The sequence below is a fragment of the Lycorma delicatula genome, chromosome 10, assembly GCF_047948215.1.
Source record: "Lycorma delicatula isolate Av1 chromosome 10, ASM4794821v1, whole genome shotgun sequence".
Lineage (NCBI taxonomy): Eukaryota > Metazoa > Arthropoda > Insecta > Hemiptera > Fulgoridae > Lycorma > Lycorma delicatula.
Genome location: NC_134464.1, coordinates 96,139,683 through 96,152,025, shown reverse-complemented (window position 1 = coordinate 96,152,025; position 12,343 = coordinate 96,139,683). Strand labels below are relative to the sequence as shown.

Here is a 12,343-nt window from a genome sequence, read left to right as displayed (position 1 = left end):
CAAATTTCAGGTAGTCCTTTTACAGAAGAGGTTGAGGCTGAGAATTTGAAATACACATGAGACAAAGAAGGGGCTAGTTGTTGTTGCCGATGACAAAGAGACGGTTAAAGTTATTTCTGACTCTCTAGAGCTTGCACAATATGAAAATCCTACACATAAAAAACAAAGGAAGCAAACTAGACACATGTCAGCAAATCACAATACAGCATTCAAAAACATATTAACCAACATTCTAATTGAATAGACACAATTTAAATTGAAAAAAAAAACAACACATATTTGTTATGAACATATTTTTTTAAACTTGATTTAAACATCAAACAACATATCACTAAGTGCTCCTAGCAGCAATTTGCGAAGAAACTTGTTAAAAAAGAGAGCTAGTTCAGACAAAAGTGAAATTTTTATAACTTTCATCCTTAAAATAATGTATACTGTAACTGGTTTTAAAATTTGTTTCTTTTATAATTGTACCCCATCTGCCATAAAGAGGATAACAAATAATTAGAAAAATTGCTTGAATATAAAGGTTTAGATTAATATTCAAAATAATAAAATGATTAAAATTCATTGCTTTTAATAATAAAATAACAACCAAACAAGATACTAGAAGAAAAGAAAAAATTTTATTTGAGAAGCTAAGGGTGTATTTTTAAAATTTTATCTAGTATTAGTAATAAATATAAATTTATAGAAATAAATTTAAATAAAGTGTTGTAAATATGTTTAAGTTTAAATCAGGATCAACATTAATATAAGCAATACTAATTCTTTCTAACAACTCTTTAATAATGAAATCATGAAATTCCTATCGTATTAAAAGAGAGTAGTACTACATACCTATTTGTTGGTAACCATTATCATCAGCTGTGTATTCATATCCATAGATTTTATTATCAGGTGCAACCCATGATACTATTCCTCTTACTGTCCATATACCGTTTACAAATTCTCCTTTCTCTTCTCTCTCAATACCATTACTTGTCTTAAAACTTAAACATTAAAAAAAATAAATAACAAACGTTAAGTTTAAATTACATTTATGCGTGTTAAGTCCTGAAACAGAAATGGTGATAAGTGATCTTGTATAATTTAACAAATGAAAGATGAAAATCAGTCACTTTTCAGAACAACAAGCAACCCGTACCAGAATTATTAAGGTATGTGAGGGTAAAGTAGAGGGGACTTACTAAAGGGGCTGGCTATATATTTAGCATCATTATTCTCAGAGATAGCAACTCTGATCGGTATTTTTTGTTTCCAGGTCTTACAGTCACAGCATCTATAAGAAAGACCATGACAAATAATGTAAAGCAACAAATTAATATTACTCTTTGTGTGTGTGATAGTCATATACTGTCCCAACCTAAGCAAGAAATTTTAAATTATATATTTGTAATATATAATATTCTTTCAGAGTTGATTAATTAAAAAAATACTTTTGTTTTAAATTGATTAGAATGAATAAATGATTACTGTATATTTTGTGATGAACATACTACACTATAACAGGACTCTGTGCTCAATAAAAAAATTGTTCAACAGGCTTAGGCCTACTGAGATTACATAAAATAGATATCAACAACCACAGTACAATGGATAATATGAAGAAGTTAATGAGAGAATTTTACAAGGAAAGATGTAATTTATGTAAATAGTTACTATTGAAGAAAATAATTTTCAAATTTAGTACATTTGGCTAGTAAGACTTTTATCAACTAGGTACATTTTAACATGTTGATTATAATGTGTGTGTGTGTGTGTGTGCATGTGCACGTGCGCATGGATGTGGGTATATATATAATATATATATGCACACATATTGTATCATCAAAGACCAGATTACACAAGAATTGCAACAATGAAAAAAACTAAGAATTGAAATATTTAGAAGAACCAGTGTAGAAGAAGGTACATATATAAAAAGTAATTTCTTATCAACAGATTTAACTTTGACATGAATTGATAGAGAAGGCTAAGAATGACACAGACGATGAAGTGAAGTGAAATGCATATACACTGAAGTTTGTGAATGTCAGTCAAGGACATGTAATGTCTACAGTTATCATGCAAGTTAAAAAATAATTACTGCTTGATACCAAAATAGCAGTAAATTGAAATAATTAGTAAATAATTGATTGTAATAAACAAATTTCTGTACAAATTATAACTGACATCAACACGATAAATTTTATGATGACTAAGATTAAGATAATAAAAATACTCATATTACGAACTAAAGTTACAAGTTATGTATTTTATCAGAACCATGTCAGCTAAATTTTCATTGGAATACAAAATACTTTATTTTACAAGAAAATTATAATATATTACAGTATAGAAGTTCATATATTAAAATTACACTAAAATAAAAGAAAAAAAGTTATCAAAAAGTAGATAATGCATTAAAATAAAATAATAATAATATATAAATTATAATATATTATATGTATATGTATAATATATTATACAATAATTCAGGTACAAAGGGAAATATTTTGGGAACTGACTTTAGAGCTTGATGTAAGGAAAAAATTCATAAAGCATTTGTCTGAAAACGCATTGTTATCAAGTTATGGCTACCAAAAACCTTTGCCCAGACTTCAGTTTCCCCAGTAAAATGAGGTCATACAGAAATTTTTAAGGTGTTATAAATGGGGTAAATTTGATGATTTTTTTATGCATTTTGACCTGGAAAATTGAATAAAATAGGTCCCAAAACAGTATATCCTGTAATTTTTATGATATCCAATGTAAAGCAGAAAAATTTGGTGACAAAAACATGTTTTTTTAGGTTTGAAGTACAATAACATTGTTAATGGTTGTTATTAAATACAAAAAATATTAATATCGAAACTTGTAGAGAGAATTTAATTATGAGAAAATCTGTGTAATAACGTTTATGTAAAACAAAAAGATCAGTTTTTATTATTAAAAACAAAACAGAAAAAAATTAATAGAAAAACATTATTACCCATTTGTAAAAATGAAAAAAAGCTGTTCTTAGAACAATAAATTTAGATCTTTCAAAAATTAAAATAATGTTAATTTACTTTTAAAAAAATACTGGTTTATACTTTTTTAATTTACAATAAATGTAAAAATTCCACCATTCCACCAAAAAATTTGAAAATTCCACATCGACATCGCTGCACTTTTCAACTCATTTCCTTACATTTTCTGCCACCATGATTGATGAGGGCACCTCTTTTGCATTCCTTGATGAGAATAGCAGCACTGAGAATGCGAGCAGTCAGTTCATCACATATCTCTACTTTTTGCTTGTGTACATCGCATTTTATAGATTTTCATAAACTGTAATCAAGAAGGAACTGTAAAGTCCGATGACCCAGATAGCCAATGTACTGGCCCTTTACATCCAATCCAATTACCAGTAAATTTTTTATCAAAGAATTGTCTTACTTCATTCATAAAATGTGTTTGTGCTCCATCAAGTTGATAGTACATTTCAGTTTGTTTTGCTAATGAGAAATTTTCATGCATTGTAAGAAATCATTGTTTAAAAATTCCAAAATTTTTTTCCGTGACATACGGTTCTAGTATGAAAGAACCTGTTAATCGGTTGTCGATCATGCCAACTGAAAATCATTCCTGGAAATTTGATTCGATTACAGCACGTGGGTTTTCTTCAGATCACCAATATGAATTCCATGTATTGTTTATGTTGTTAAATGCTGATAAAAGTAGCTTCTCCTGAAAATAGTATGAACGGAAGGAATTAAGTGATAATTATTGTTAACGCATTGACAAAATTACAGTCGTCTGGCAAGGTCATCGAAATGGAGGTGTTGAACTTTCTGAACAAGTTAAGGATGCAGTCTGTAAGCATGTAATGTCCTTCGTACTGTACTTTGTGGAATGTTCAATTGCGTATAAATTCTTCACGTGCTTGTTGTAAGACTAAGCTGAACCGCCTGAAGAATGTTTTCCCTTTTCATCACCATGTAACGTTTGATGTTCAGATGAAACAGGAGCACTGGGAAGTGTACCATTCACACAAACATTAATAAAAATTCTGCAAAATTTAATTTTTACATATTCATTACATTTTGCGGTTAAGTCTTGTTCTGTTTTGTTTTTAATAATAAAAGTTGATTTTTTTTTTTTTTTTTTGGTTTTTCATAGACCTTATTATATCAATATTATCAGATTTAAATTTTCTACAAGTTTTGGTACTAAAATTTACAAATATAATAATGATTTAATAATGTTATTATACTTCAAACATAAAAAAAAATGGTATTTTGTCCAAAAAATTTTCTGTTTTTTTATGTTGGTTATCATGAAAACTATAGAAGATGCTGTTTTTGGGCATATGTTATTTAATTTTTAAGGTCAAAAAACATAAGATACCAGTTAGTTTGCCCCTTATGTAATCTCTTAAAAATTTCAATATGACCTCATTTCACCAGGGGAGGGGACTGATATCTAGGTGAACTTTTTCGCTAGCCGTAACTTGATAACTAAGTGTTTTCAGACATATGTTTTTTATGAACGTTTTCCTTATCTCAAACTCTAGAACCAGTTCCGAAATTATTTCGTTTTCCTCTTGAATCACGCTGTTTATTTTAAATATATTAAATTCTTTTCTTTTTTTTTAATAGATAGTTAACCTTATATTACTTGCAAACAAATGCATTAAAATCTGTTTAATGGAAAATCGGTTTATGTAATATTTTATTTATTTGAAAATTTATTATCCAAAAATATATGACAAAATCCAACCTACAAGTATATGATAATAGAAATGTTGACCAAAGGAATAAATTCTCTTTTTGGAATAAATAAATAGGTTTTTTCTTCTCTTCACTTATAGTAATACTTTATCTTTAGTAATGTTACAGGATCACTACTATTGTAAATAGTTTATTCAAAAAAGGGTTAAGTTAAGCGAGTAGTAGAAAAATCTATTCCTCTGTTACACCTCAGTGTGATATTGAATTATGACTTTGATATTTGTATTAAAATTGACAGAAGTTTACCAAAGTTTGGAAAAGTCTATAAAGCTTGACTAGAATGTTTAAGCGATCAAGGTTACAACTTAAAAAAAAATAAATGTTTGTGAATTAGATCAGGAACATTCTGGAGACATCCAATTTTAAATTTTAGAAATTATTTTGAATTTATATAAAATAAGTGTCTTTAGATATTAAATGTCTATTGAATATCTTTATCTGAAAGAAAATAATAAAAATAAACTTTCTCTTTCAAAAAAGGAATTAATAGTCAATATAAACCGTGAAAATTAATTAAAGTTTTACCGATGTTAAGAAGTAAGTAAAGTACATTTTCAATTAAATAATTTTTTTTCAGTCTGTCTAAATTTGTGTTAGGTTCCATAAAAACATATAAAGAATTTTTATCATAATTTTTTTGTGTATAAGCTTAGTTGTAAGTAATAAGGTAAGTTTTTGTTGATAACTGTACTATGTAATTCATATAGAATTATTTAGAATGATGCCAATCAGCTCTTTATTGCCTGGTACCCGGTGATGTGTTGGAACTTACCGTAGAGATGTACATTTAATGTAATATTTTACTTAATGGAATAATCTTTCTCGGTATAAATGCTATTCTATTATTCATGAGTAAATAAATACATACACTATCACTATCACTACATACCGTCTTAGAGATTGGATTAAATTGTAATATTAAGAAAAAAGTAACAAAATTTAAAATATCTCTTTAAACTGTATTTTAAACATTCATAAATAAACTAGATGCAGGGCGTGCCAGCTGGGTCCTCCGGACCGTTGCTCTGGCGGGGGGGCGTCTCGGAATGGGATTATAGTTGTCCAAAATTGATTAACTCTTGTATAAAAATATTTTTTTTTGAATGATAAAAATTGATATAACGAAAGTTAAATTAAAAATTTAGCTCTAGAAATTGATACTAACGAATCGGGATTTTCCGCTAGCGATCGGTACATTCCGGTTCCTACTTTTTGGTTATAGTTCATTATTTTATGAAGAAAAACAATCGCATAAATAAATAAAAAATATAAAAAAAAAACTTAAAACGCCACTCTTAAATTAAACGCACTAACATATAAAAAATAATTTTAGGTATCTCAGAATGGATTTGACAACAAGCTTTGATGGTGATATGTAATATTATGTGAAAGTCATAGCTTCAAATTAAAAATTTAATGTTTTTGCCAATTTTTTCTTATGCGTGTTTGCATCTCACTCTTTAGGCCATTCATCACGCGTAAGAAAAAAATTGGCAAACACATCAAATTTTTAATTTGAAGCTATGACTTTCAGATAATCTTACACATCACTACCAAAGCTTTTATCACATCCATTCTGAGATATCGTCCTAAAATTATTTTTTAAGTTTTAGTGCGTTTAATTTAAGAGCGGTGTTTTAATTTTTTTTTAATATTGTTTTTATTTTCTACTTTTTAGTGCGTTTAATATAAACTGGTTATTAAAAAGTTTTTTATATGTTTCTTATTTATACTTTTTAGTCTTCATAAGTTTATACTTTACAGCTGCGCTAGCGCACAGGTTTGAGCGTATTTGCGAAAGATCGGATCGGTAAGTTTTACGGTGGGTGAGTGCAATCAAAACATAGAGCTAAAAGATTTTATTTCCGGATAACCAAGATTCGGTCGATAAAGACTATACCCGATGAATTAAACAGTTAGCGCTCGACCTGCTGATACATACGCCGTTTGAATCGTGAAAATCGGACGAGCAGTTGCCGAGATATTACGGTGGCATCCCTCACACCTCCTCCCCGGTTTCTGAACGGCGCCCCGGGGGCACTTGAAAATATTATTATCCAGCGGGTACCGCTGGGAGACGATGGGGCTTCGTGGAGGAGGGTTATATTCAGTAGTTTTTTTATAGTACATTTCAAAATAGCTTCATTTCCTATTGAGTGTGCTAAGTATATAATACCGTGTAAGCTTTACGTGTTATATGACTGTGCATTTTTCAACGATACTAGAATTAATACGCAATTAATGACAAAATAAAAGACAAAGAATTATATACTTTATATAATTAATGCAGTCTTTAAAAATCCAACCGTTGATAGAAGGCTGATATTACAGTTTTAAATAATCGTTAATATATTTTATCTGGAATTGTACAAATATGTCAAGGTTTCCGTCATATAACCTAACGGTAATAGACTAATATCTATTAGATTTAATTAATTATTCTATAATTTGATATAATTTATTAACTGTTATTAGTATATTGCACTCAGATAAAAAATAATGTACAAGAAATTAAACTGCAAATTTTATACACATTATCATTAGGGAATTACAACTATAAAACAGTTAATCGATCGATTAAACTTAATTATCTATTTATTTTCCATCAGTATTTGTTTAATATATGATCAGATATTTAAAGATATGTATGCTTTCTTTTTTCCTTTCTAGCTCGTTCTTTATATTAATATTTCGGACGAGAAAGGTCCTAATTAGACTGTTATCGCCTACAAAAAGCTACTTTGGCCTTTTCCCTTCCGTCTTCTGAAATACTAACGTACACTTGTAGTGTTCAAATTTTAAGGAGAACCGTTTAGTTTGCAGCAAAATTTTGAGCAATTTTTTAGATTTTAAAAAACTTAAAATGATTTCTGAGTTTCGATACAGCTAAAAAAATAAGATTTTCTTAATTGGAATTTCATTAAGTTTTATGCTTAAACGTAATACCCAATTTTGACTGCTAAATACATAATTCTGTCAGTTCAATCATTATTCTTTTCTTTTTCCTGTTTAGCCTCCGGTAATTACCGTTCAGATAATACTTCAGAGGATGATATATATGAGTGTAAATGAAGCGTAGTCTTATACAGTCTCAGTTCGACCATTCCTGAGATGTGTAGTTAATTGAAACCCAACCACCAAAGAACACCGGTATCCACGATCTAGTATTCATATCCGTCTAAAAATAATTGACCTTACTAGAACTTGAGCACTGGAACTCTCGACTTTCAAATCAGCTGATTTAGGGAAGACACGTTCACCACTACACCAACCCTGTGGGTTAGTTCAATCATTCGTGTCCGCTTTTTCTTTAAGTAAGGAAAATAGTGGATAATTATGCAGAATGTCCCGCAAAGAAAGGAAGAAACTTGCAGAACACGTTTTACTGGTGAAAATAATGAAAAAAGTTCACATAAACGTAGGTCTGGAAACGCTTTGTTTTAGAGTTATGGCTATCGAAATATTTCACCCGGATTTCAGCTCTTCTTATAAAACGAAGCCCTACTGTAATTTTTGGGACTGAAATTAAGAAGTGAAGTTGGTAGTTTATCATGTAATTTTAGATGGGAAGTATAATAAAACAGGTCTCAGAACTGTAACTCCAGTAGCTTTTAAGATATCCTACGTAAAAACAAGATTTGTTGTCGAAAAAAAAAGTTTTTTTAGGTTTGTAGTACAGTAGCTTTGTCAAATGACTAATAAAATGAAAAAGATTTAGAACAAAACTTGTAGAGAATTTAATTCTGAGAAAATTAATGTAAATATAGCTAATAAAAAGCAAATAAAAACGTTTAAAAATCGGATTTTTTATTGAAGCAAAACAAACAAAAAATTATATATTATACCTAATAAGTAACCCTTCATTAGCACCCTTCATTATATTTCCCTTCATTATATTTTCTCGAACACAGATGTTCAGAATCTTGGAGTGAAAACCAAAGTAATTTTTAATTTTCCTGGTTCAAAATTTATGTAAAGTAAAAAAAATCAAAAAAGTTAACTTTCTTATAGATAAATATCATAAGGAGTTTTTCATACAAAAAACATACAATAAGCATACCAAAATCCCTATACAATAACTTCGTCAAATAATTTCTGGGCTTATCGCATATGACTAATTAACATGTTTAATGAGATTTGTAGCATCATCAAATGACAACAATAAGTATTATTAGCTCGTATAATATAGCCGAATTAAATCACAGATTACACCAACGCATAGTATACGTATACGAGGTGTGTTCAAAAAGTAACGAGAATTTTTGTTTTTTGGAAAGAATTTTATTTATTCGTCTAAATTAATGTTATCCCCCTTCAAGATATTCCCTATTAGATATTATACACTTATGCCAGCGCTTTTTCCAAGCCCCGAAACACTTCTGGAACTCGATCTTTGGATTAGTGTTTAGCTCTTTCAGCTATTTGCTTTTAATCTCATCTATGCTTATAAAACGACAGCTTTAAGGTTCTCTTTATTTTTGGGAATAGAAGAAAGTCACACGGGGCCGAGTCTGATGAATACGTCGGCTGGGGTATCATTACAGTTTGTTTTTGGCTAAAAATTGTCGATCAGCAGTGAAATATGAGTAGGCGCATTATCGTAGTGCAAAAGCCATGAATTGTTTCGTCACAAATCCGGGCGTTTTTTTTCGGATTGATTCATGCAAACGGCGTTGAATTTGTAGGAATACTCCTTATTGAAAGTTTGACCTTGTGGCAAGAACTCATGATTCACTATGCCGTTAAAATCGAAGAACACGGTGAGCATAACCTTCACATTCGCCCGTACTTGTCGAGCTTTTTTCGGTCTTGTTAATCCAGAATGCCTCCACTGGGAATATTGAGCCTTAGTTTCAACATCATATCCGTAAACCCATGTTTCATCACCTGTTATGACACGTTTCAGTAATTCTGCATCGTTGTTGACTTCATTTAGCGACTCCCTGAGCAATTTCCATTCGCCGCTGTTTTTGTTCGAAGTTCAAAAATTATGCTGTCACACGTTTCATACCGAAAACATCCGAACAAATTTCATGGCATGAGCCAATTGATATCCCAACATCATCAGCGACTTCTCTGATTGTGATTCGGTGATTATTCGTAATCATTTCTTTAATTATTTCCACGTTTTCATCGGCTGTTGATGTGCTGGGGCGTCTGGGGCTCGTCATCATCAACGTCTTCACGACCTTCTTGGAAACGCTTATACCTATCGTAAACCCTTGCTTTACTCATAGCAGACTTACCAAAAGTAATATTTAACATTTTTAAAACATTGCTTCTCTTTATCTCATTCTTATAGCAAAATTAATAAAAATTCTCTGATTAATTTTTTATACAAATAAAAAATCGCCGATCGTACCAAAACACGTGTTTTATCTTTTTGACAGCTGCCAACAGAATAAACATCCAATACGGCTAAAAATGTACAGATGCTTTTCAGACAAGTTTACCAATACGACAACGAAAATATCCCGAGAATCGGACTAATACAACCAGCAAAATTTCAAAATTCTCATTACTTTTTGAACACACCTCGTATAAAATTTAATGAACACATATTTAAGAAATCTGCTAATATGAGGTATTTATAAAAAAAAACCGCTAACATACTCGGTTAATTTATTAATTTGTGACTTGTAAGGTTTTGTAAAATGCTATGGTTAATATCTTTATGTTGCCCAGAAATGTGTCATATATCTAAGAGATGGTTTCCAAAATTGATTTTGATGTATGTAGTGCTTGTGGTTTTGATGCTTGTATCTATGGATAAGAGTGTAAATCTAGTTTGCCCAATATAGTATTTAGTGAAAAAAACTTCAGTTTGTTTATGTAGTCCTGAGTTGCTGTCTTTAACAATTTCTTTATTATGTTGTGTGATCTTGTATATTTTTTCAGTTTTGAAAAAATGACATCTTACTCCTATGATTAGGCAACACAAAATAATGTCCATTAATTATACTCTATAAATCCAATACTGACATGTATTTCATTACAGAACATGAACATAACAAAATAGTAAACTTCTTCAGCAAATTTTAAATAAATAAGCACAACTTCATTTTTATGCACTTCAACAGCTTTTGGTGGATTTGTTTCAAGGGAGTATTTACATTAAATAATGAGAACATAGTCATTCAGACAGCTGCAGTTAGAGCCAATGTAACTTAGTATAGGTTACTGACATTGGTGACATTAAACTCTGTCTTTACATACTCGTATATTAAAAAAGACTAAGCAAATCGAGCAGTGCTGCTCAATAATCACATCAGTTTAAGTGTCATTCATATCAATTTTTATTTTATAAGCGATGTTTTCCTACAGTTATTTAAGGATTTTCTACTTTTTCCGTAGTTCATTTGACAGATCTCACTCATGCTTGAAAATGAACATGATGAATTGGTTTTTCATGACTTTATGGGCCTTGTGGGTAGATGAAATTTATTAACCACAACTGACTCGTGATATGCCTAACAATTTGCTGTTCTGATTGGGTAGACTAGAAAGAAGCAGTGCGATTGATGCCATGTATTCCTAATTCAGTTAGCTCATATAGAATTCAAGTAAATCAACTGTGCGTACGAATGTTCATGCGGCCAATTTACAAACATATCCTGTAAATCCATATAAAAGAAACTTCGGGATGTTAATATTCAGTAATTAACGGCATGTAACTTCGGTTACCGCCAATTCTTGGAAAGTGCAGGCCAAAGAAGAATGAAGAGGTCTTCGGAAGAAGAAGAGGGTGAAGAAGAAGATGAAGAAGAAGGAAGACCCTCTACTCGTCCCAACATCACGGACTGGAGTCCGGAACAGAGCCCAGCAGAGATGCGTCCTGGAAGGCAGCCATAACAGAAGTGGATGAAGAACTTCTACACAACCTTTCCTTTCTAAAACTTACTAGTTAGATAAAAATAAACCAGCAATTGCGACTCCTCCGGAGTAGGGGTCGCATTGCTCCCTCCTTATAGTTAGTGCCCCGTTGTGGCGTATTCCTGCTATTAAGCCTATTAAGCGTTAGCACCGAAAGGACTTCAGTAGACGGTCTGAAGGGGAATTGCGTCGGGAGGACAGGCTTCATAAGCCTAGCCTTCCGCGGTCGGCCCATAAAATGGGTTCGATAACGCTGGTTCAACGACGGATTGGAATGCAATTAAATCCATCTTAAATTAACTAAATAATAATAACCAAAACTTGAAAAAATTATACATTTATTTTATATTTAAATAAATTAAAACTTGTTAAATGATGAATGAATATTTCTTACCTTGTTCGGCACATCTGACAACCCATGAGTATTTTATTCATTAAAATCGTTTATCGTTACGTATTTCCTTGAATTTTTAAAAGTTATGAAAGTGTCGATTTCAACTAACAGTAAAAGTACACTAATATTTTAGATTAAATTTCTATGATAATAAAACAAATAATAAATTCAATTCAGTTTTCGTCATCTGATTGCAAGAAATCCGTAGTGCTGTCAAATATTAAGAGATACAATGAGAGGCTCATTTTTTTATTATTATCCAATTCCCAATAATTTGGTTCAACAGTACCCATTACATGTTTTATACAGTTTTTCCATT

At 30.5% G+C, this 12,343-nt stretch overlaps 1 protein-coding gene across 1 annotated transcript in view; it reads right to left on the bottom strand.

The window, feature by feature from the left end:
- LOC142331145 (flexible cuticle protein 12-like) overlaps positions 1–12,343 on the bottom strand; it is a 44,004-nt gene that overhangs the window by 2,522 nt on the left and 29,139 nt on the right. The window contains exon 3 of the mRNA XM_075376849.1: positions 841–992. Within this exon, the coding sequence (XP_075232964.1) occupies positions 841–992 (152 nt within the window). The remainder of the gene's footprint in view (positions 1–840; positions 993–12,343) is intronic.